This window comes from Alternaria infectoria (assembly GCF_024043175.1).
Source record: "Alternaria infectoria strain BMP 0036 chromosome Unknown scaffold_6, whole genome shotgun sequence".
In the NCBI taxonomy this organism is placed as follows: Eukaryota; Fungi; Ascomycota; class Dothideomycetes; order Pleosporales; family Pleosporaceae; genus Alternaria; species Alternaria infectoria.
In genome coordinates, this window is record NW_026250695.1 from 385,088 (window position 1) to 410,136 (window position 25,049).

Consider the following 25,049-nt stretch of genomic DNA (forward strand, 5'->3'; position numbering starts at 1 on the left):
GATGTATCACAGCTGTCCCGCGTACTCAGGTACAACTTCAATGGCCAGCCCAATCAAGACCAGGACAATGCGATAACGAGAGAGAGATATCCAGTCCGGTGCCGCACTTTTTCATTGACGACTTGTCCAGTACTCGGGTCCGCAGCTCTTTATTTCACTCCAGTCGATCGACAGCTACAATAAGAGTTGGATGCCAGACATTGAAGCATGCTTTCGAAGGGAAATGGAACACCCATCTTAGTACATAGCCCAGAAGTGTACATTGCTTCAGGATGTTCTCAACTTTGGTTTGTTGTACTCATGTATTCTGCAGTGCAGCTGTGTAGTTTCTTCCTGGTAAAAGGCGGAAGCACTTAGTCTTGCAAAGAGAAGGGCTGAAGAGGTAAGATACGGGCGTGGTCAATACGCTGCATTGAGTAGGCATGAAATGAATGAAGTGAAAGCAGTAGCGAGGTGTCACAAGATCATTTGCATGCCACAACGGGGCGTCAGGCACAGCAACAGTGCGGTGCGCTATGGAAGCAATGATAGCCAGAGCCCTAATTTGAGGATGTGAGGAAGGCTGTCGATGTTCTCGTTAGTCTTTTCCACCCTGCTTCTGTGTGAGTAGCAGAGTGAAATTTTCAATTTATGATCTGATTTTACATTCACCACAGGAAAGCTCTACACGAAACTACGCTCTCCTACATTTCCAACGCAACGCTCGATACGATCATCGCTAGCGGATTCTCGCTTCCAGAAACCGGCCATGTGTCTTTTTGCTCACGGGCCTCAATCGCGAAGAGTATATTAACCGGCCACACACAAACACCTACTGCCAAGCAATGATTTCGGGTACGTGGTTGCACAAAACCATCTATTGCGAAACAACATATATGATCGGTAGAGTAAATTGAAAACTCTCTGGTCTCATTGGCCTCATTCCATGACTACCGACAGCAGCCACCTCTGCCGTGGTGGAAAACAAGTCTGGGGCGCACGGAGAAATCTTGGAGGCTCTTTAGCGAAGGCTTGCGTGTGGCGTTGTTATATTGCAGCCCAGCGACTGAGATGGACGATAGACAGGTAGAAGCGTCATGCTGCTGATGCTCCAGGGTCGCGCGGGAATGGGCGTAGGAGTAGGATGGGATATATAAGGAGAGGCACGACACCCAGTAACAGCACCTCATCCGCATCTACACCTTGATACTCGACCAGTACATCTACATTATCAGTCTTTCGTTCAAGATGAAGTTCTTCGCCGCTGCTGTTGCCCTGCTACCCGCTCTTGGGTCAGCGCACACTATCGCTCAGCGCGTCCGTATCAACGGCCAGGATATGGGCCAAGGCAACGGTATCCGCGTCGCCCCTTCCAACAACCCCATCACCAATGTCAACGACGGAAATATCGCTTGTAACTCTGGTGCTTCCTCTACCGGCAAAGTTATCGATGTCAAGCCTGGAGACAAAGTCGGCGTGAACTGGGGCCACATTGTCGGCGGAGCACAGTATGTCGTCCCATTCTCCATCCTTTCATCAGCAAACCACTAACTTTTCGAAGAGGCTCAAACGACCCCGACCACCCGATCGCGAAGTCTCACAAGGGGCCTGCTATCTTTTACATGGCAAAGGTCTCCAATGCCGCTAATGCGTCCCCCTCTGGTCTCCAATGGTTCAAAGTCGCTGAGGACGGTCTCGACAGCTCTGGAAACTGGGGTGTCGACCGCATGATCAACAATGGTGGATGGACGGAGATGACGATGCCATCTTGTGTCGCTCCGGGCCAATATCTCCTCAGGGCTGAACTCATCGCCCTACACAGCGCGAGCTCGACCGGCGGTGCGCAATTCTACATGGGATGCGCGCAGATCAATGTCTCGGGATCTGGGTCGAAGACTGGCAGTACCGTCAGCTTCCCTGGTGCATACAGGGCGGACGATGCGGGCATCAAGCTCAGCATCTACAACGCCCAGGGTCAGCCCAAGGGCAACGGAACGCCTTACAAGATTCCTGGTCCGGCGAAGCTCCAATGCTAGAGTAATAGCACGTCAACCCAGAAAAAAACTGAACACCGTGGAGCCTACATTGCCACAAAGTTTTCTAGTTTGCTCATTTTACCCTGATGTATTCTGCAGGCCTGTTCGAGTTTTTTTCTTGTACGAGGTGATAGAAGACGCTGAGTGATTTGGATGGGCGTGCGCAGTCGGAGGTAATTCTTGGGCTTTGGGGCTTTTCGCGAGCATCTTTACGACCTTCTATGTACATACTGTAAGGGTAAGATTGGGGGATAAAACGCTGGTGGCCGAGTAGCAATATCCAATCAATGTGTCGCCGAGAACAAAATTGGTATGCGATGGTGATGTGACATGTCGTTACAGTCATGCGCTCGTGCCTGGGCTGTGCAATGTACGGGCTCGTCGCACAACGGTGAACGGTGAGCGAGCCTTGCAGGTACCCCGCTTCAGGCGCGTCCACGAAGGAAAATGCAAAAGCACAAAGAGATAGAGTTAATACCTAGGTAGAAGTTTGAAACAGTTATAACTATGTCTAAGCAGTATGCATCTAAAAGTCTTGCGCTTCGAGCAGCATTGTGAGCAGCGTTGCATTCGCGGTAGTCTATGAACGTAAGACGATGTATGATTGTGACGATGGTTTCTTGTGCCGCATTCCACCGGTAGATGGGCGGTTAGCGGACATGGTCGTGGGTGGGCGCCGGCCCCACCACCCAACAAAATTCTGCGTTTGAAGAACCACTTAGCCAATGAATGAAGTCGTTCATTCGGACGTGTCTGGTAGTCTAGACAAGTCCAGGTGAGGTTGTCTTTGCCCCGCTCGGGCTCCATTTGCCCAAGTAAGTCTCCAGTGACCAATTTTTGAACAAGGATATAATTCTTGCTGCTGGACTATCTTCCATCAATCATCACAACCACAGGAGTCGTGCCAGAGTGGTTAATGGGTATGACTCGAATAAGCTGTTCGTTTAGAGCGGCTTGAATAGATATCATATGCCTTCGGGCGCGCAGGGTAAGAAATCACTTCTCCACAACTACACATCCACAAGACAGGCAACTAACAATTTTCGCGCAGTTCGAATCCTGCCGGCTTCGCTTCTTTTTGCCCTTTCATACTATCCCGTAAGGTGTCCTGAAGGGTAGGAATCATTGTGGTGGAGATAAAGGGGAGAATTGAGACTTTTTGCGCACAAAACCACCATTTCTTGACCGATTTTGAATCTGAGACATGCAAACTCTTCTACAATACGAATACATTCATTCCAGCACAAATTAATGCTCATACCTAGGTGTGGGGGTAAAACACAATTTTTGGTCATGTGAGACTTGGAGGGCTCACAGACCCCACTTCGGCCGTCGCACGCAGTGCGCAACTTCAATCCTTCCACAACGTTCAAACACAGCCATCAATCTTTGCGCTCCGCTAATGCTCTAGGATTTTGATGCGCATCGTCTTCTCTTTGCCTCAGGCCATCGCATGTTGATTTTCAGACTCCGTTGTGTACGCCCGGTTCCTCCAGAGGGACCTCGGGAGATCGGCATTCATGTGCTACTCACGAGCTCCTCGCCGGGTGCGTCAACACAACAACGCATGCTTTGATCTTTATCGAAAGGGAGGACGACGCGACGCACGAGTGGTACAGTAGGCCTGCTTGGATCGCTCGCTGACGAAGTCATTGCAACACGCTTGAGGAGACATACGCGCGTGTTGAGCGAGGCAGGTGATCTTAGCACAGGCTTGCGACCTACGGGGAGAGTGCAACTGTCGCAAACTTTGCCAACGGCGAAGCCTCTTACCTACAGTAAGCTGCTCATAGCGGGGGCCTAAGACATAGAACACCCTGTACCCGACAGACTTACCACGACCCTCGTTTTGGGTGATGTACCGCCATTGCTAGTTACAGCCGGTGCATCATCAAACATCTCGGTAATTTTGTATGAAGGGAATATGATTGCATTATGCTAACAAGACCAAGGGAATGAACAAGCAGACGACACCCACAGAAACCATCCCGAGGTCAGCTTCGTATAATTTTCTTGTGTGGGCAGATGCCACTTTGCTAGCGTACATAATTTCCGTACCTTGGCCGCGGCAACAGTTGAGTGAGGTATTCAGCCCTACATCTTCTCGCAACAGTAATCAATATATAAGTACTGAAGTGGTCCAGCAGAACAATCGACATGTTGCTTCTTGCAATTCCCCCAAGTCGCTAGATTGTATGCAACAGACGTGACGGTCATGTCATCGTCTTCGCAGAAAACCTTGGCGCCATGAAGGAAAGTTCTAGGCTGACAATATCCGTCATCCTGGAACATGTTCTCGATATCGGCTTGGTCGCAGTTGCCTTCTCCAAAGACGACACCCTGTGTCGCCCCGCACTCAGTCGACATGTTGCTAGAGATACAAGTCAGCTCGTAGTCTCGCCCAGGCACCCTGGCGATTGGGATGGATAAGGACGAACTTGACGATCAAACAGCTCTGTACGGTACCAACACCAACTTGGCCGTCTGGACAGCCTGCGCCCATGATCGAACGAATGAAGAGCACAATGGCCCCAGTAGCGGCGAGCTTCATGCTGTTTGCGTCGCGTCTGGTTGTCGACTATTTCCCAAAGAACGATGTGCTCTTACAGGATTGAAAGTCTCGAAAGCGAATTCAGATGTATGGATAGTATGAAGATGAAAGTTCTTGAGAAGTGGGAAGGTAGTTTGCAAGACTCACCGCATCAACTGTCGCCTGATATATGATCCTCTGGAATTCCTTACGGCCGTATGGCTTCACAGCAGTGATCTTGTTGGGCCAGTCGGTGAACGAGGTCGTGCAGGAGAGACACGCCATACCTAGTGTCGACATGGGCGTCATCCAGCCAGATGATCCAGTCTCCAGGCGATCTTCGCCCATCGCTCGAAGCGTATATTGCTCCACGAGCGGCGCCCAAGCATCATTCAATTGCGAGCTGACGAGAGAAGGTATAGACAAGCTGGTTCGCCAACATGCTTAGCCGCCTAGCGAGATGCTTGACCCATACGCTCTGTCAGATCGGCTGACTCTAAGATATGGATATGACCAAATGAATAAGCCCTCACTCGGATTACTAGCCAACCACCTCTGTCGCATCACGGCACCTCTACCTAGCGCCTTGACTTGTCAAAATCTTCATCAACACTGCCCAGCCATGATCTCATTGCTTATTAAGAACAGATCCGAAAAGGAACAATGGAGCACAGCTGATACCGGCAGGCCTGTATACTCACCAAAAGCTTCGGAATGCATGTAAGAGGTCCGATCAGACATCCTAATGCTGTCAGATCTGGATGCCATTACCCTCGCCTAATACCTCTCACCGATGGCTCTGGAGTAGACAAAGGAGGCCCGATCAGAGGGCCTGACATCGCTGGATCTGATTACCATCCCTTCTGTCCCATGTCTCTCGTCAGTTGCTCCGGAGTGAATATAAGAGAAGTCTGAGCAGACATCCCGATGCCACCGGAGTTGAGCACTGGGAGTAGCTACAATTCGTGTCGCATTACGACAAAAAGCCCAAAGTACTATTGAGAATATTTTTAGGTGGACGTATACATCAACTTCAGAACTACCAGGTTGTTAACTTTCACGAGTCTGTATGCAGCAAACGCGAGACAAATCCTAGCCACCCATGGTGGGTGTCATCGCTCCTACCTCCTGCCTCTTACCGAAACCACAGATTGGATACCATCAACAAGCGCCAACCACACCTCACCAACGCCACATCCTCCTTCTACCGTCTTCAGTGTCTCACCTCCGCACTTCTCGCTTTTAGTGTATAGCCCCCGCAGCCTTCGTCTGTCTGGCAGGCCCGCAGCCGCTTACTACCACAGTCTCTTATTGCTGCAGCGTTCGTCTCTTCTTTCTTGTATTACTACGTTTGTGGCAACCGTGCTGCGCGTGTTTGCAATTTGTGATATCTTATAGAGACAACCTCTTTCGAGTCACACCCATTAAACTACTCTGGCACAGTGTCTTGTCTTTTATTGATGAATGTAAGTCTGTTATAACATTATATATCTGTGGCGCGGCTACTGCTAGCCTTGAGCTTACTAGTACAAGTGGGGAAGCTAGCGCGGGAACATTTACAAATTCGAATTGTACTGCTAGAGTACATAGTCGGGCTACAATAACAGCGCTCCTTCCTCGTGCATTATACTATTTACTAACTAGATGCTAGAGTAAATAGTTAGCCCACGATAACAGCGCTCCTTCCTCATGCACAGCACTCCAGCAAACAACATCAAAGCTATCGCAATCATACCGTATACCAAAGTACTATCTTAATAACCAGCACGAACCAGGACCAAAGGCGCACTCTATTCGTTCTCATGCCTCACGGTTCTAGCTAACTAGACCTCGGGATGCTGAGGTAAATACTCAGGCCACGATGACAGCGCACCTTCCACGTGCCTCGCGGGTCTCACCAACTAGACCTCAGGATGCTGAGGTAAACCTCAGGATGCGGAGGTAAATGGTTGGGCTCGATGACAGCGCTCCTTCCTCATGCCTCATGGGTCTGACCAACCAAGCCTCACCAAGCTCTCACTTCCTTTCAACGCCCCCGCTCCCTCGCTCCCTCGATCACACGTCCGACAGTTAATCATCACCAAGCTCTCACTTCCCATCAACGCCCCCGCTCCATCGCTCCCTCAATCACACGTCCGACAATGCCACCAAAGAAGAAGCCTGCTCAAACACCCGCTCAAACACCTGCCCAAACACCCGCTCGGACACCTGCTCGGACATCTGCTCGGACACCTGCTCGAACACCGCGTCAGCAGAGCAACACATTGACGCCTACCGAAGTTTACGACGAGGAAGAGAACGACTTTAGCATCAACGTCCATGCCAGTCTTATGGAAGACGACGAGATCAGCAGCGGAGATGAAGATATCGCAGCCAATATCCCACAGGGATGTGCCGTTAGCGACGACGATCTACTTGATGACCTGAGCCCTACCGACATCGAGGCGCTCGTCCAGCGGCTTCTTCCTGGCATTTGCCAGCAAGGTAAGCTACACGTACTCGTACAAGATGTGATGTACTCCGGCATACTGACTTTATGCTTGCAGATGTCCAAGACTTCCTAGCCCAGATTACTACACACAATTCGCCGCCCTTTACCATACCACGCCACGAGCGAGAGCCTAAGAGCTGGCCCTCGACGTACGAAGAGTCGGACCTGTTGTGGGAAGAGGGAGCCAAGGCTGAGCGAGCAATCAAGCTACCTGTCGGAACCAATATGCCGAAGTGGTTGGACACGTCAGAGGATCAGCTAGGTAAGTTTTCTTTGGTACTTGGGATCTAAAAGGCGGCTGAACTAACTGTACCCTTGCAGTCAAGTACACAGGGAGCATCCAAGACAGCCTGGTTCTAATCACATCGTATCCAACAGTACGCGTTGGCAGTACGGTGCACGCCTCCTACGGGACGACGATGGACCTCTCTAATATAGCGATGTTAATGCTTTACGCGAAGTTGGGACTGCACCTAAAGTCATTCCGACCGACCGGCGCCCTCCACATCAACGCTTTCCCGCGTCGCGTCAACAGAAAGACTGTGCCAACAGGCCAAAAGATTTTGGAGAAGCTTCCGGCTGTCCTACGGAACTACTGGCAGTGTGTCGCGCAAGAATGGCTGGCAAGATCGCAGGCAAAGATCGCCCTACTTGTCGGAGCGGCTGCAGTCACTACCTATCTGTCATATCTAGACGTGAACGATGTTCAGCACCAGCAAATATGGTTGGCTGATGGCAACAATGTAAGCTATAACTGTATGAACTGCACATGAGACACATACTGACTTCGTACTTCTATAGGAGTACCAATCAAGCAAGACACCACCGTGTTGGATCGAATACAACAAGGACAACAATATCAAACGCATCGCATTCTCAGTTCCGCACCCTGAGTATTTCAACCGTTACCGCGGCACTGTAGTCACCCACACGATGAGAGCTAATGCGCTTAAAGAGCGTTTCATTGATTACGCGATGGTGAAGGTCTGGGGTACGGCACACCTGCAAGGCTTTCTTAGCTCGACAAAGTACCGATTTCAGACCACAACGGGTATCATCCTGCGCATGTCTGATTTCGAGAACTACGGCGCAGACAACACCACACTTCGCAAGATTCTCAGTATCCCCAACTTAAGCAACGCCACCCTTAACGTCCTCCTCACCGGCTACAAGAAGATAAGCAAAGAGGAGGTTGAAGGGATCAAGGCGATGCGGAGGGCCATGGACGTCGAACTCACGGAGAAGTCATCATACTGGGATGGAGCGGACGTCGTCTCGAAGTACGGCCACCACGCATTCACGTTCAAATTGATCGCAGAGCGGCGGGAGGGGCCGAGGGAATCTACCAAGCCCAAGACGCAACCCCTTGCATTATCGCTGTATGAAATTGAAGGACACCCCTTCCTCAAAAGATATAACACCACGGTTTCGGACCTTCTCGCGAAGGAAGATATCAAAAAGCAGAAAGCGTGCGCGCGGAGGAGGAAGAGGAGAGCAGTTGAGATGGAGGGTGAGGACAAAGAGAACGCCGAGGACAGCTATCAAACACCGAACTTGACGCCTTTGAGAAAGAGAGTCGCAAGCATTTAAACTCATCTCCATCATACTTGGTACCGGCCAAAGTACGCGACTCGACAGATTAGCCATCAACGTATGATGACACGGATATGGTCTGGCGACATCCGCATGTTGGGGAAAAGGCAGTTACGCTAAGGAAGACCCCAGTTTGGCTCACCATGGGAGAAGAGAATCTGGAGAAGCCTGTAGGCTCTCTACGCGACAGTCTCACGATGATATCGTCATACCCTACTACCGATAGAAACAGTACTATTTATTATCGACAAGGAATCAGCCTGGACTTGTCCAATCTCTACCTACTGCTACTCTTCGCTGAAATTAGTCTGTATCTACCATCTCTCTGACAAAACAGAGCCTTGCACGTGCATATAATGCCTCGTCGTATCGACCGGAAGCGGGTAACCAGCGGTACGACTCCGAGTCCCCAGTGGGATAGCTTGAACACGATGAGCAAACACAGACTGTGAGACGGCTCAGTCTAGCGGTATACCAAGCCGAGTCCTTTGACAGAGATCGAAGTGTTCCTGTCACCAATAAGAAGCATCAGTTCGCCATTCAGGAGAGGCTTATCGATGGAGCGATATATCGAGGCAGTGAACCAGGCGCTTCTTTATAGCGGTGCCACGCATCTCGTTACCCAGACAGCGATAACTGATCCTCTGATTCGGTCGAAGTACTGGGGATGCGCGACGGAGAAAGAGACGCGCGTCATATGGTCTATTTGCTCTATTGTTGTACATTCAATCCACCTCGTGGGCACCTCCGCTTGATAGTACTCGGAGGTGTGCGGTCATATAGCCCGGTAGGGTAGGTGGTGCTTCTCTTCCTAGGTAGGTGCTTTATATAGACATCAACCCCTGCGTGTCCGATAGTAAGACCGACCTTAAGCCCTCGTCACCTATTACCAGGTTACGACCAAGTCGTCTTAGTATGACGTCAAGATGTAGTGACCTGCGTTGCTGAGAGTGAGCGAGATCTACGGGTGTATTCTGACTTTCGCACATAGAGCGAGCATAGACAAGTCGAGCGTCTTGCTATACTCGTGACGAAAGGTGTTGTTCGGGGGAGCAGTGAGGTGTGGTGAAACGATTAGTATGTTATCCTTGACGCTTCCTGCGAACTCGACGTGTGTTTTCACCGGCATGTCGAGTCTGGACGGCAGGTCGATACCGGCGAGGAGCTGAACAACCTGTTCTCCTTGCACAGCCATATCACAAAGTCTGTCTATTCCATCATTGAAAGAACGTTAGGTAGTTAGCTGTCTGCCCTAGGATAAGATGAGGAAGAGCGAACAAAGCTCTGCGTATGAGCGAATCTCTACATGAAAGCTTTCCTGACTGGACAACACAAGGTGTATACGCTCTATGATTGTACTCAACTCATCGAATGATAGCTCACCAAACAACCATTTATCTGTAATAGGCCATCAATATGTGGTGTCGTTGTCGGGAACCTTCATCACTGGTTCAGCTGTCGTCAACGTCGCTTGTGACTACAACGGGGCTTTCCTTCCCCTAATCTCAGCCATAGCAAGTCTTGGAGTATACAGTATAGTCTACCGTACTAGTCCGTCACCGTAAATCCTAGCGAACACCTCCAGGGTACAACTTCAAGCCTAGCTTCGACCCAGCGAACTTTCTGGTAGCGAACAATACCAAACATCTAGAAAGCTCGGATTCGCGTTTCCAATTCCCAAAATGCCTACCACATAATGCCGCGCCTTCAGTTTTGTTTCAGACCCCAGGACACATCAAAGCAGCGAAGGAAAAAGAAAACCCACCGAATCCTCACCTCGGCTTTACAAGAGAGCCACAATATGCACGAGAGAGTCAGTATCAACCGCAACGGCATCAACGGCATAACGAACCCTCCCTCTCAGCCCACAAACGCCCAGATGCCATGACCTTCGCACATGCTCTCCAAATGCCGAAGCCCTTCATTTCCCAGAACATGTAACAAACGCACCGACGCACACAATCCCCGTTGCAAGGCCAAAGCAAGTGCGAGAACAAAAAAGCACGCATGTCAAAACATCAAGACAAACCGACCCTTCTTTCCCTTCTCTGGTCGGGAAATTTGTCGATACCCTCGGGGAGATCACGGGTCCGCACTCTCAGCCTCACGGCGACAGCGAAAGGGAAACGAGCAAGGACGGAGGAGGGGTGGTGAAACAAGAAGGGAGGCCGAAATCGCCGAAGTCTTTCCCCACCTTTTGCCGTACCCAGCCACTTGGACTACGGGCACCTCGGAGTCGGCTCTTTCACGAGGCAATTTCACGCATCGAAGTGCGGAGAAAAAAGGCGGTCAAGTTCGTCTGGGTCACTTTGGTTTCAATCTTGCCTTGGGTAACATTGCGCTGCGTTGTAGGTGCGTTTCAATCTCAATTCGCGTGACCTCGAGCCTTTCTCGAAAAGGGTGGTGATTAACTGGGTGATCGACGCAAAAGTATGGGGAGGGGAAGGGAGATGGTTCTTCATTGGTGGCAGTTGTACAGCGCTTTAATGGTGATGTGCAAGGCTGAGGCTGAAAATGTTGGGCTAGTGTGGCTAGGGGAGGCTGGGGCATCGCGAGGGCTCGCGTGACACACAACCATGTGCAATAACTGGTGCACAGAGCTTGAATAGCATGGTATGTTGATGACGTTGGTTGTGTGGCTGTGGGGATAATGCTCGTAATGGCGGTTAGTCACCAAGTTTATAGGAGTATTTGCAAGTCTGCTTTGAGTGTCACAGTAGACATATCATGTAATGTGACTGATTTTGATTGGCGGAGGTGGTAGATAGAGTAGCTAGAAAATGGGGGGTGCTTGTTGGCAGGGTGGCTACATGGCGACAGGCAAGAGGAGCACACATGGGGATAGGGAGCGGCAGGACAGGAACTAATGCCCTCAGGTAAAGGAATGGCTTGGACGAAATTACCGTCCGTAAACAAAGAACAAAGACAAGAGAGCGACCGTGGTGCTCTTGTGCGCCGGATGGAGTTATAAGTGACCCATTCAATTGCCCGGTATCTAACACCCCACAAACGCCCAGTTGAGGAAACAAGAAAAGGTTGGATATAACACAAGAGAGGTGAAAAGATTCTTCGGTGCAGCCGCCACAAATCTTTCTTTATCCTCGTCAAATGCTGGTCTGCACAACGGTATGGTGGTTCCGTCGTGTACTGAATAGTAACGGGCTAAATCGCAAGATGATTCTTACTCTCGTCGTCAAAGCGTGATTGCGCGCACCGTGGTGCGAGACATGGTAGTGAAGGAGATTAGGTAGTTGCGTAGTCAGGGTATGGAGGTGTTCGTCAGCGACGCCAGTCGTGAGAGAGGGTCGACGTGAAGAGCGCACGTGTTGCGCCAATTGCCCTGTTTGAGGCACTTATACGTTGGTAACCTAATGGAGTGTCAGTGAGTGGCGTTTCGTCAGGCGGCATCGTGGATCGCATACCTTCAATATCCGCCTCGAGTAGTCCTCGTTGTCTGCAATACTGCCGTTGCTCTGCCTCCGGTCGACGAAGCTCGGGTCCAGACGCGAGTCGTTCATGGACGAGTTGCTGGTGTGTAGCTTGCCGCCGTTGACGAAAGCATTCACGTTCGCGGCATTGCGACGGTAGTCTTCTTCTGCTTGGTGCTGACGTCTCCGGCGGAGCAAGAACCATACACCGAACATGATCGAGGCAAGGGCTAGTATGCCGACGACTACGCCCACTGCGATGGCGATTGTGTTTGGTTTGCTGTCTTCTTCGGGCGCCGCAGATGGAGTGGCCGAAGCCTGGGCGGCACCGGTTGATGTCGGAGCAGCAGACGACGGCTTTGGTGCTACTGAGCTGCTGCTCTCTACTTCGGGCTCGTAAAAGTCGACTGGGTTCCTAGTTGTTCCGGTGAGAACGACCCATAATTTGTCCTTTCCACCACCTAAGCGCTGTCAGTCGGGAGCGAGATAAGGGAAGGTTGTCAGCTTACAGGTCCATGTCTTGTCGCCGCTACACGTGGTGCCACATGTCTCGTTCTTGATCTGCCACTCTTTGGCGGGAATCTCGTCACCACACCAGCATTCCTCGCCGTTCGACAGACCCATAACGGGCTTGTTTTGCTCAATGCAAACGAGTTGACAGTTACCAGGCGACTGGAAGTTGAAAGAGCCGTGATTCTCGAGTGGGATTCCGGTCTCGAAGCAACCGATGCTCACCATGGCACTTGCTCCTAAGGTCTTTGTTGGTGTGGTGATAGGGTCCGTAACGGTCGCCCATGTTGGCGTTGGCTTCTCTTCCGCAGCGGCCATCATGACCATCGAGGCCGCGGCCAGGGCGGAGGCGAGTCTGATGTAGACCATTGTGGTGATGTGCTTGGTTAGTTAGTGGTGCGCGTTGGTCGGCGGTGACAGCGTGTCGCACGGAGGGCTATATGCAGAGGCGTCGACACATGCAAGGCCCTGTGGGCGTGGATAGGTCGGGCGGTCCGAGTCGGCGGCGGTGGTGATGGTGGTGAGAGAGCGAGCTGTTGGGGTTCGGCGTGGATGTAAGGCTGAGTGGATATGGGGATGGCGGCGGAGATGGAGTCGTCGACAGGCGCGATGGACTGGGACTGGAGGCTCGATCAACGATGCCCAGGGCCGTCTGGTGGTGTTGAAACGGGGGGCGTCGTGGCAGAAGTCGAGGCGATGAAACTTGTCGGCTGCCCCTTGGAGAGAACCCCCGTAGAGTGACGCAAAAGGAATGAATCGACGGGAGATGGGTTCTGGGTAAAGAGAGTGTAGTGATGCGATAAAACGATTGTGGGTGTCGACGATTGACAACGTGAAGCAGACAAACGAGAGGAGGCTCGGGCCCTGAGAGTGGATCGCAGTGAAGAGAGGACAGGAGAGTGCGCCCCAGTTAGGACAGGCAGGCATGCAGCCAGGAGCAGGAGCCAGCCTTGGCAATTAGCCTGTGCCTGCGTCTGACTGCCGCCATCTTTAGCCCACCCGCCCTGTAACTTTGGACAGCGCATGCCTCTAAATTGCAGCGCGTCCTCCAGCTCCCCTCGCATCTCCTGCGCCAAAGTCTATCCTCGCGGTCTTCACAGCTGCCTTTACGGCATGCACCCAGGGCCTCGTGTGCGCGACAGCCTGTCACGACGTCGGCCCAGCTGGGCAAGGCGCCGGCCCACTAGTGCCAGGAACAGCGCCGCCATTGGCCGCACGCTGTTTCATGCCTGCCGGGGGGCGGCAGGGGTGGTCGCAGGCTAACCCAGGACCGCGCGGTCAGGCACTAAAGCGACTCAAGCGCTCGGCCAGAGGGTGTCGCTGACGTTGCGATACTCAGGACGCGCACGATGCTTTTTTGCGATGGATGCCAGGTCGAGAACGTTCTCGCGCTCCACTACTGCGCTGTTGGGACTGCCTACCATCGTGGAAGGCGGGAGTGGGACGCGGCCACGGTCGAGTCGCGTCTCCCATGTGGAATCTCATTTAACTAACATCCGGAATCTGGAGCATCGAAGCCGTTGTCCGCTCTATCCGAAATGCGAACACCACAGTCCAGACATGCGCGGCCCGACACAATCGCGATGAAAGTTTAAAAATGTGAGGTGAGCATAGCGGAGGTTGCACCCACTCTGGCCCGAGAAAAAGCAACATGCACGACATCTGCATCGTGATTAAGCGGCCAGTATCTCAACAGTGACCGTTGTGCCTCTCCATACAGCGCCACATACACAGAACCTCCAACGGCTGAGTTAGACACATGTCAAAATGCTTGGGTGACCTGAGACACGAGCGGGACGCAGCCGCATCGTGCAAGCTCGTCCTAAGATTCATGCTCGTGTCAAGATTCCCCAGGTTTGTAGCAAGTCGCGCCAAGTCGCCGCCGGACTGCAGTGCTACCGGATTCCAAGGCCCCTCCGATTTCGTGATAATGCGCTTAGTCACCCGTGTCACGTGCATCTCCCACTTCCCGATCGGGACGCGTGCTCAGCATCGAACCAAGCTTCACCAGGGCCTCCGATGACCAGCCACGCTTAATGCGCCGTCCGCCCGTTGCCTGTCGCCGAGCAGTGCAATCTCTCCAGTCTTCCTCCTCCCAGCACATATGGATCTCTGACGACCTCCTCACCGGCGCCCTCAATCGATTTTTCCCCAGTTCGTGCCCGCAACAGAAGCGCCATGGCAGCCACGTTCCGGGGCCATTGGAGGCCAGGAGGAGGGCAGCAAAGCGCCGAATGACTGTCTCAGCGGGCTTCTATCCTCAGGGAAACTTTGCGCCACTGTTCAATCTCGGTGCGCTTTTTGGCTTCCGCAAAGATGATCCGCCCACTTGGAGATACGAAGCACCGTCTTTACAAACCCATGCAGAGCCATTGACTTCGCGTACGTTGCGCAGCGCATTCTCCACATACACTCAGCTAATATCGACAGCAGCTCAGCATGTTCCAAGTTTACCAATAACGCAACCCGACCGTACATCCACGGAGCACGCAGCTTCGACGACTACCGCTGCTGCATTCGGTGCCCCATACCCTTTCTCGCAGAACACTTCGCAAGATGAACCGCAGAAACATCTGAGCAGACCAGGGGAATGCACAGTCGATGCGCTGGATCCTGAGGCGCATTTTGACGACTTCAAGACAAAGATCGCAAACGCTGGAACTATGTCCAGTACCGAACGCGGCCGATTACTACATCAGAGCTGGATATCATGTCGCCCAGCCACCAATATCGATTGGGTCTACAACGTCATGGTAGTCAAGCATCTGACCGAAAACCGCTGGGATCACACACGCATCCTTTCAAGCCTCAAGTTTTTCAATTTACCTCCCACGTACACACCCGAGAGTCTCGACCTCCTCAAGTGTCTGGAAACGTCTGGCGCGTATCTACCGCATGCCTCCCGTGTCCACCGCCGCGTATATTCCAAGATGATAGAAGCCGCTACATCAGCTGCAGATTCAACAAGCTCATTACAGGATACCCAACTACTCACACTGATCCGGTCAGCCCTTCGCAGCTGTTCCTACGTTACTGAAGCCGGCCAAAGTGCTGTAGGCGATCTTTGCTTACTTGCGGACAAGATCGCGGCTTCGAACTTGAGAAAGGTGATACGTTCTTTGCTGGCCGATTTCGACAACGCAGAAAAAGTCATCATGTTGATGATTGCACGCGCATCTCACGATTATCTCCACGCTGTCGAGGAAATACTTTTCTTCCTGCCTGAAGAACGACTCCAGTCGCTAGTTTCATCGGTGACTCTGTCCCTCATACAAGGCGTCAGGAAGACACGATTGTCGGCTGAGACGTACTGGCACTGTGCGCGTGCGTGGATGACAGTCCTTGGAAACCTTGACGCCCGATTCGATGCAACCCGTTCCAATAGCACCTACACACAAATCGCCTTCACCGAGGTGGCTGAGGGTGTATTCAAGAGCGAACGTACGGGTACTAAGCGGCCACTTCTATTACTCTATGCTCTCGCGTTCCGTACGGCACAGCAGCCAGGCTATGGTGTGTACAAGGACAGTTGGTTACAGTGCGTACACGCCTACGCGGCCTCTGCACTGAAGCAGCAAGGCATACTGAGAATGGAAGACGAAGTGATAAAGGTCTTTAAGCACATGCGGAAGGCTTCCATTCCGTATGGGCCGATGATGAGTATGGCTGTCCAAACATTCACATCCCACGCCAGCCTTCGGTCTCTGCGCCGATTTCAATACCTTGTACAAAAGTATCGATTTCCACTACATAACACAGAGGCCATACAAACCCGTCTCGCCGCTGAGTTGCCCACTCTCCGACAGCAACCAAACCTGCAGACAGTCCAGGAGCGCGAACAGCACGCCTCCACATTACGTGCATGCCAATACATCTCCGATTCTCTTAACAAATTCGCCGGACCAGCGATCTCGACTACGCTTGTCAGCGATCAAGAAGAGATGGAAACTCTACAGGCCCGTCGGGAATTTGTCGCAATTCTGGAACGCGCCTCGGACTACCATGCGCTGCCGCCAGCCTACGCCAACCTCACTGCTGACATACCGTTCTCTCAGCGCACTGCGCTTGTCCATCAATTAGCTCATCATTACTCTATCGCTACTACCCGTTCACATAAGGCAACCTGGCGCTCCATCTACCAACTATACAACTATCTTGAGTCGCATTCCCTGCCAATCGGTCCTCTGTTTACCAAAGCTGTAGTCCGAGCTGCTATTATCCGGCCTATGATGGAGTACAGGTTCGTCAGTGCAAGGGCATTGATTTGGGTGTGCCAAATCGTTGCCAGGGTTGAAGGTGAAAAAGTAGCAAGGCAGATTGAAGGTGCTTTTCATCGCTGGAGAGGTGACCTGATCAAGCATGCTAAGGAGGTTCATGATGCTGCTGGTGGTGATCGGGGTGCGAAGGCCAATGTGGGAAGGTTAAAACAGTTGAATCTATTGGGATCCAAGGAGGATTAGAACCTGTTGTGGAATAAAAGCCTAGTTGATTACATATACCCCGTAGAAAGCACGTTGTTACAGACGACGGAGATGCGCTTGGTGCTTCTGGCGGCATCCAACGCGAAACTACACAGTTATGTCCTGTGCACTTGGATTTGACGAAGATCAGACTTCGGCTTAGATAATGAAAGTAGCCATTTAATTAGTGTAGGAAGCACATCGTTGGGGGGTCGGCTGCTGATGCTCACGAGATCAAAACCTTGGAAATATGCCCCACTTCGTCATGACTTTCATTGGGCCACTATTCTCCCCTCCTCCCATCCTTCATTGTCGCGCTGATCAACGCTGAGTACGACAACATCCTATGCAGATATCATGCGATGCGCTGAGTACTAATCTTGGAGTCCGAGATTTCGCGTTTCCGCTTGCACCGACGTCATCGGACGGGCCTTGGAACACATCTTCACGAACAACGCATTCGACTTGGATCATGCCTGTAATGCGCAAAAGCACGAAGACATCAACTTTCCAGACTTCTTTCTGGTGATATTATATTGGACGTCATCGGATTGTCGTCATCGCTCGATACAAAGCAGTCTTCCCTCCACGCAAACGCGAGATTAACTGCATCTGAGTGCCTATTTACAGCACCTAAACAGCGACTCACAGTTGAAGCGATCCGCTAGCGCCTTGTGTCGATATGGACCGAACTATCTCCCCACCTAGGCCTACTATTGAACAACTACGACATGTCGTCAACAACTATCCCATCATCGACAATCATGCCCACAACCTCATTTTACCTCACCAGGCCGATACAATTCCCTTTGAAACCATAACCACGGAAGCTCAAGGAAGAGCTTTGCGAGACACCTTCAAATCACTGCCCCATTTACGAGCAGCTAAGCAGCTGCGCCGACTTTACGAATGTGGTGAGGACGCGGACTGGGAGGACATTCTGGAACAGAGAGTTGAGTGGATCCGGAGCAATTCTGAACGATTACATGAACGATGCTTCGAGAACGTGCACGCACTCCTCATCGATGATGGACTCGCTGGGCCGGAGAAGGTCTTTCCTTACGATTACCATGACCGTTGGACCCAAGCGCCTAGTAAGCGCATTGTGCGTATCGAGACGGTCGCTGAGCGCTTGATGGAGAATCTTGTGCGAGAGGCATCAGAAGACGATCTGGGCAAGACCAAATTTCTGCCGCAGGTCTGGACGAATTTTACCGAAGACTTCGAGCGTGAGATCCAAGATGCGGTTGAGGACGAAAACGTTGCCGGATTCAAATCTGTCATCTGTTACCGAACAGGTCTTGATATAGAACCAGAGTACGAAGAAGCTGCGAAGACAGTTGGACACCCTTTCGAACGCTACGTCAAGAGTTGCATTCGCAAACGCAACTACCGTATCGAAAAGAAACACTTGAACGACTATCTTGTGTTGCGCACACTGGAAATTCTGTCCGAGCAATTGCCACATGGTGATTCTCTTGCGAAGCCATTTCAGCTACATACTGGCCTTGGAGACAATGATATCAGTCTCCTTGAGTCAAACCCAGCCTTCCTACAGCCATTGATCGAGAACTACCCCCAGGTGCCCTTTGTACTCCTTCATTCAGCGTATCCATATACGCGCGAAGCCGGCTACCTCGCAACTGTGTATCGACATGTGTACCTGGACATCGGCGAGGTCTTTCCAATGGTCAGTAGAGATGGTCAGACCGCGATCTTGCGTCAAGCCATGGAGCTTGTCCCTGGCAGCAAGCTGTTATATTCATCTGATGGCCATTGGTTCCCTGAGACATTTTGGCTTGCCAATCTACAGTTTCGCGAAGTTTGGTTCCAGGTGAGTTCGCTGGGATGACGAAACGCCTATTCCTATAGGCTAACAATTGCAGCTACTCAGCGAGTATATCCAAAAAGGCGACATAACCCCACACCAAGCTATTGGCATGACGAAAGATATCATGTTCAACAACTCCAACGTACTGTATGATCTGCGCTACGAGGCTATATTCGATGAGACAGTACAAGCGGATCCAAAACAACTTACCTACAACCCAAAGCCTGCTGCGGCTTCACCTTATCAGTCTCCAGCAGTGACACCAGCCCCTGCTATGAGTATCCCCAACCGATTCTCAGCTTCAAACACGCCAGGCAGTCGGTCAGTGTCTCCGTACACGCAGCCGGCGTTTCCCCCGCCGCCAAAGGTGCCGCATGTATACGACGTTCAGTTGTTCGAAGACTTTAGAGAAAGGAACCCTACAGTGAAGTTCGTATACGTGCAATGGCTTGATTACATGGCCACTATCCGTAGTCGCATTGTTCCTATCAAGGAGTTTACCCGCATGATAATCGAAGGAGAACGCATTGGCATATCACAGGGAAACACGGGCACTCTTCAGAACGATCGCCTCACCCCAGTTGTAAACACCACGGGCCAAGTCTACGTCGAACCCGATCTACGTTCCCTCCGTGTAACCCACAACAAAGACCCCCTTCCCGCTGCAACAGTACTCAGCTACTGGCGCACAGAAGACGGATCTGCCCTTCCAGAAGACCCACGAAACAACCTGGAAACGTTAATCAACGACCTCCAATACAACTACGCGACATCCCTTCTCATCGGCTTCGAAATAGAAGTCACATTCCTCTCGCGAAACCCCCCTTCCACTTCCACCAACCCTTTCCAAACTGAGCCCTACTCACCCTTGACCAAGACCCATGCGTGGGGAACCCTTACACCGGAACAATGGCTACAACTCCCCTTCCTCAGCGAAATCGTCCTCGCACTCGAAGAAATGGGCATCGAAGTGCAACAATTCCATGCTGAATCCGGACCGGGACAGTACGAATTCCTGCTTCCGCCTCATCCTCCTCTGCTCGCTATCGACACACTTATCCAGGCCAGACAGGTAATTGCCCAGATAGCTAGTCTGCATGGACTGCGCGCCACGTTGCACCCTAAGCCTTTCGAGGGTATGGGCACGGCTGCCCACGCGCATGTTAGTTTGCACCCGCCAGAGAGGGACATGCAGTTCTTCGTCGGAGGCGTGTTGAAGCATCTCCCTGCTATTTGCGCATTCACCATGCCAGAGGAGGTCAGCTATGGACGTGTAGCAGACAACTCTTGGACAGGCGGATCCTGGGTAAATCACCTTTTCTCACCCTCAAAACTAAATACACACATACTAATATGCGTACACAGGTAGCATGGGGCACTCAAAACCGCGAAACGCCACTCCGGCGCATCTCCCCCGGCCGCTGGGAACTCCGCTGTATCGACGGTCTCGCAAACATGTACTTCGCCCTCTCTGCCGTTCTCGCTGCGGGCCTCCTCGGTCTCGCTGCAAACGACCTTATCTTCCCGGAACAGGACGTCCAGACCAATCCTGCGACTATGGATGAGCAGATGCGCGCTGCGGTTGGTATGACGAAGAAAATGCCTAGGAGCATGAAGGAGGCTGTGGAGGCGCTGAGAGAGGATGGTCCGCTTAATGAGGCGTTGGATCAGAAGTTTGTGAGGACGTATCTTGAGATGAAGCGGGAGGAGGCGAAGATGTTGGGGGAGATGGGTGAGATTGAGCGGAGGGCGTTTCTGGTGGAGAGATATTGATGGCTATTTCGTAGTTGACCACGTGTATAGGATATGCAATTAATGTACTTTGCTTCAAATGTTGTGGCGTCCTAGACAAGTTCAAAACGTTAGCCTCGGGCTTGAGCGGTGCGAGTAAATGGTTCATGTTAGAAGGAGTCCTACCGCGATACGAATTCTTGTCAAACACATTGTTGCTTCACTTTATCTTGCTTGGGCAATTTGTCAATGTAGTCGCCATGGCAGGCTATAAGCTACACAAGTGAGTTTCGAAGAAGATTGAGTAAGGGTGTCTTGGAATAGTTTAAGTTTTATGGTTGAGACAGAGTAAGATGACTCTATGCTGCACTGCGTGTCGATGCTCAAGTATTCACGTTGGCATTTCGGAGATGCAGATTCATCGAACCTTGTGGAGGACTACTTCTCTGCTACCATCTAGTTTACACAAAGTCGTCCTTATTGCACAATATTACATGCATTCACAACTGAAGAACGAGCATACTTAGACAATTCAAGGTCTCATTTCATTGCGCACCATACATACAACAGTATAGCAAAACTATTAGAATTTCACCTAAGCCAAAGAAAACCACACTACTCTTCCAGGCCACGCGTCGAAGACGGTGCCGGTGAACCCAAGGGGAATAAGCGCAAACCCACGCAAACTATGCAGGATAAATACAAAGTTGACCGATATCTTACAACAGGATCATAGCCATGCCAGAGGCAACGGCAGCAACAACGTACAGACCCATGCCGAAGGCACCGTTGGTGAACTGGGGAGCGGAGAGACCGGCGGCAGCGCTGCCGGAGCCAGATGCGTCACCAGAGCTGGAAGCACCGGTAGCCTTGGCAGCAGCGCCCTTGACGGAGCCAGTGCCATCGACACCAGCGTCCTTGAGAAGGGAAGAGCAGCCGGAAGCGGTGGGGCTGGCAACAGCCTTCTTGGAAGTAGCCTGACCCTTGAAGTCGCAGCCATCGCTGACCTTCTTAGCGTAGGCGTTGAGAGCGAAAGAGAGTTGCTCGCGGCTGGAGCACATGCCGTAGACACCGTAGGGGCCGGCAGTGGCGTTCTTGTTGATACCCTGGCAGTACTCGCCGTCCTTCTCACCGCAGATGAAGCCGAACATCTTGCCGAAGTCGTCCTCCTCGGTGTCATCGGCGACTTGGCAGCTGAGAGTCTCCATCATGCACGAGCAGAGGTTGGCGTTGGCGACCGGTGGGAGGGGGTCAGACTCGGCCTCCCACTTGCCAGAAGTGACCTTGGGGCACGAGGCAGCGGCGGTGTTGCTGGGCTTGTACTCGGACATCTTGACACCGACGGGGGTGGCCTTGGCGATCTGCTTGGACAGGTTGTCAAAGTCGTCGTTGGTCTCGACCTTGCCGCCCTTGATGGAAGCGAGACCTGGGGAATGTTAGAGGCGATTCCAAGGATCGAGATATGGGAAACTTACCGAACTTGTTCTCCTCCTCGAAGTACATGTAGACGATACCTCCAGACCAGACACCAGTCATTTGCTTGCCGTAGAGAGCACCGACCTCAGTGAACTTGCGGGGGCGAGGAGTGTTGCAACCGTACTCAGCGAAGAAGACGGGAACGTTGTACTTCTCAAAGTTCTTGGTCTGGACATCGAAACCGGACTCGGTGAAGGAGGAGTCACCGCACCACGAGTAGATGTTGTAACCCCAGAAGTCAATAGCGCTGTCGGCGTCGCCGCAGTCGAAGTAGTTGGCCATGTTCTCACGTATGTCGGCATCGTCGTTGGTGGCGTATCCGACACCAATCTCACGGTAGTTCTTGCTCTTGATGTAGGCCTTGGTGTCACGGACAGCTGCCTTGACGAAAGCGCTAGCAACGGTGTTGTTGGGCTGGTTGCTGACCTCGTTTCCGGCGAAGAAACCGAGAGTGTTGTCGTACTTCATCATCTCGTCAACGACGCTGGTGTAGCGCTCGTATAGCTCGACAGTCCAGCCGGGGTCGTCACGGTTGATCGACAGTCCTGGCTCAGACAGATCGGCTACAACGTAGATGCCCGCATCGGCAAGCTGGGTCATGCAGTCCTCATGGTCCTTCTTGGGATCAATGGCGTACACACGGATAGTGTTGGTCTGGAGCTTCTTGAGCTGCTCAATGTCACGCTTGCATGCTGACGAGTCGGCAAGAGGGTCGGTGATGTCAAGGTCGTCGGTCGAGGCAGCTGTGGAGTTGGAGTTGATTTCTTGCTGGTATGCGACACCCTTCATGAAACTGCGCGATTGTTAGCTTGGCTTTTCTTGACTATTCTTGAGTTCTTGGGTCTCTTACAATTGTTCACCACTGTTCTTTTGGAAAAACTTCTGGCCCTGGGCATTGTTAGACACGCCAGTCGCAATTGTCGCACGACATCATACCTTGATGACAATGGGGTCAACGGCGGCTTGAACGCCCGCGAGTAGGGCCGCAGTAGCGAAGATTCCACGCATCTTGGTAATAATAGTATAAGACGAGTTCCAAGAGTAGTGGTGGTGTTGGCGAGAGCTTGGGTTGAAGCGCCGAGATTTGTGTTTAAAGGGTGTAGAGAATGTGTTTAGGAAGGAACAATGAGATGAAGGAGTGTGGCGCAACAGCGAATGAGGCTGTATGCGAAAAATGAATTATTCAAGGACGTAAAGACGGACTGGTAAAACAGAAAAGTGAGTGTAGAAACGACTCTGAGGCACAACGAGTGAAGAAATGTAGGGTCAATCAAGCATTCCAAGAGGGATCAGCGAGGGTTCACCTGTGCCCCTGATACTAGGCTTGTTTCGCATTCATGGCCCGAGCGCCTTCGAGACCATCATCTATTCTTCTATTGCACCAACACCGCAGGTAATATGAATGTTGGATGTTGGAGACTACACGTCCAGCTTCGCGGTATGGTAGTCAGCTTCTTTCACCAAAATATTACCAATGTTATTGTCGCATTTTGAGACTGTCAGCGCGGCTCGTAGTCAAGAGTCGCGATCTCGACGCGTACGTACACCCAATTTCGCACCCCACTGAGAGCCGCCTGAGCCCCACTGCGGATCATGTTGCTAAATTGAATGGCGTCTCTGCAGATGTCACGGTATGTGTCCCGAGCAGTCCCGGTGCGCCGTGTTGGATTATACGAGAGAAGGCGGGAAGTCGAGACTGTGGATCTTGGGGATAGATGTCGGCGATTGCGATGGTCGTCGACGGTGGAGTGCACAGCCTCGTGCAGCCTCGTGAAGCCCCGGCGTGACCGCGGCACTTTAGGTTCGGAGGCACACGACACGCAGTTTGTGCAGCTGAAACCTAGTCGTTGGTGTGGCGAAGTCGCTCGCGCCGTGAGGCGGCCAATGGATCATGATGCGTTCACAGGCAGATGCCGCTGACGCTGGTGTTCGCACGTCTGCGACTCGGCTCCAGACAGCCATTGGTCATCACACGGGAGGGGCATGGCGAGGCTTCAGGCCGGGAGCTGGCATGCCCGAGAGCGTTTGAGAGTAATGCTTGCATACAAAGATAGCTGGTCAAGGAGTGTGCGTAATTATGAACTGATGAAGCGGTTACGGGCTAAGAGAAGTGCATGTAGAGAGTTTGCATACAGACGTAATCATGATCAGACTTGCTACACTGGTGTTGGAACGACTTAGACGCTCTGTAGCCGGCTCATTTGCCATAGTGTCGACGTTGGGAACCGGGCGGCCTAATATAGCTCACCAGCTGGGGCCCTGGTCGGTTGAATTGGGGTGCGGTGAGGGATTCCGTCATCATGCGATCGCTTTTGATTCATGCACGACTCAGGAGATTCACGCGCAACGAGACAGCGGCTTTTGGGAGGGAAGTAAACATGCAGGCGGCAAAAGGACTGGGGCATGTTGAGGTGCGGTGTGTTCGGGTGTGATCAGGCTCAACAGAAGCACTAGCAGCGACTGGCGGCCGTCAGCCCCCTTTGGATTGCGACACCAAGCACCGTTGGCCTTTGATGAGCTAGGGCTAGGGCGTTGCGGAAGCGCGCCACGTCGCGATTGGCCGTCAGATAAGAAACTTATCGTCGCTATCGCGGCCGGTCGAGCAGCGGGCGAAGCAGGCGGGACTGCCTTGGTCTGCCGGGTCGCTAGTCGTGGTTTGATCAGCGCGGGCCTCGCAACCGTGCAGCGCAGTCTTTGTTGGCCCATGGCTGCGAGCAGTCGTGACGTGAGGGAGACAACCAGCAGCAGCGGGGGAGCAGAGGCAAAAAGCGGTACTGCAGTCTCGAGCTGTCAGCCGAGTCACCCAGAGCGCGCTGCGTCGGCGCCGGGTGACGGCAAGCAGGGCGGTGGTGTCGTCTTTGTTGTTGGTGTATTCGGGAACCGGTAGTATCGATATGCAAGCAGATCGGAGATTCCATGGTAGCTGGTTTCCTGGCCAGCGCCGTGCGGCCTCCGCCAGAGCAGCGCGCAGAGGGCGCGCAGCA

General features: G+C 52.3%; 7 protein-coding genes across 7 annotated transcripts; 4 read left to right on the forward strand and 3 right to left on the reverse strand.

Annotated features, from left to right (window-relative positions):
• Nucleotides 1–1,227: 1,227 nt before the first annotated feature.
• On the forward strand, nucleotides 1,228–2,015 carry J4E92_004427 (uncharacterized protein; the record flags this gene model as incomplete). Its single annotated transcript, XM_051495817.1, has 2 exons — nucleotides 1,228–1,487; nucleotides 1,541–2,015. 2 exons carry the CDS (start codon nucleotides 1,228–1,230, stop codon nucleotides 2,013–2,015), a joined length of 735 nt encoding a protein of 244 aa, XP_051353657.1.
• Nucleotides 2,016–4,109: 2,094 nt separating this feature from the next.
• On the reverse strand, nucleotides 4,110–4,566 carry J4E92_004428 (uncharacterized protein; the record flags this gene model as incomplete). The annotated part of the gene is made up of 2 exons (XM_051495818.1): nucleotides 4,110–4,386; nucleotides 4,454–4,566. The coding sequence occupies 2 exons, from the start codon at nucleotides 4,564–4,566 to the stop codon at nucleotides 4,110–4,112; spliced, it is 390 nt and encodes a 129-aa protein (XP_051353658.1).
• A 2,120-nt stretch (nucleotides 4,567–6,686) lies between these two features.
• Nucleotides 6,687–8,626, forward strand: J4E92_004429 (uncharacterized protein; the record flags this gene model as incomplete). The annotated part of the gene is made up of 4 exons (XM_051495819.1): nucleotides 6,687–7,029; nucleotides 7,092–7,298; nucleotides 7,475–7,779; nucleotides 7,838–8,626. 4 exons carry the CDS (start codon nucleotides 6,687–6,689, stop codon nucleotides 8,624–8,626), a joined length of 1,644 nt encoding a protein of 547 aa, XP_051353659.1.
• A 3,371-nt stretch (nucleotides 8,627–11,997) lies between these two features.
• Nucleotides 11,998–12,936, reverse strand: J4E92_004430 (uncharacterized protein; the record flags this gene model as incomplete). The annotated part of the gene is made up of 2 exons (XM_051495820.1): nucleotides 11,998–12,518; nucleotides 12,567–12,936. The coding sequence occupies 2 exons, from the start codon at nucleotides 12,934–12,936 to the stop codon at nucleotides 11,998–12,000; spliced, it is 891 nt and encodes a 296-aa protein (XP_051353660.1).
• A 1,667-nt stretch (nucleotides 12,937–14,603) lies between these two features.
• Nucleotides 14,604–17,027, forward strand: J4E92_004431 (uncharacterized protein; the record flags this gene model as incomplete). The annotated part of the gene is made up of 1 exon (XM_051495821.1): nucleotides 14,604–17,027. One exon carries the CDS (start codon nucleotides 14,604–14,606, stop codon nucleotides 17,025–17,027), a length of 2,424 nt encoding a protein of 807 aa, XP_051353661.1.
• A 682-nt stretch (nucleotides 17,028–17,709) lies between these two features.
• On the forward strand, nucleotides 17,710–20,631 carry J4E92_004432 (uncharacterized protein; the record flags this gene model as incomplete). Its single annotated transcript, XM_051495822.1, has 3 exons — nucleotides 17,710–18,861; nucleotides 18,914–20,164; nucleotides 20,224–20,631. The coding sequence occupies 3 exons, from the start codon at nucleotides 17,710–17,712 to the stop codon at nucleotides 20,629–20,631; spliced, it is 2,811 nt and encodes a 936-aa protein (XP_051353662.1).
• Nucleotides 20,632–21,308: 677 nt separating this feature from the next.
• On the reverse strand, nucleotides 21,309–23,073 carry J4E92_004433 (uncharacterized protein; the record flags this gene model as incomplete). The annotated part of the gene is made up of 4 exons (XM_051495823.1): nucleotides 21,309–22,015; nucleotides 22,065–22,858; nucleotides 22,916–22,953; nucleotides 23,002–23,073. 4 exons carry the CDS (start codon nucleotides 23,071–23,073, stop codon nucleotides 21,309–21,311), a joined length of 1,611 nt encoding a protein of 536 aa, XP_051353663.1.
• Between the last annotated feature and the right edge of the window lie 1,976 nt (nucleotides 23,074–25,049).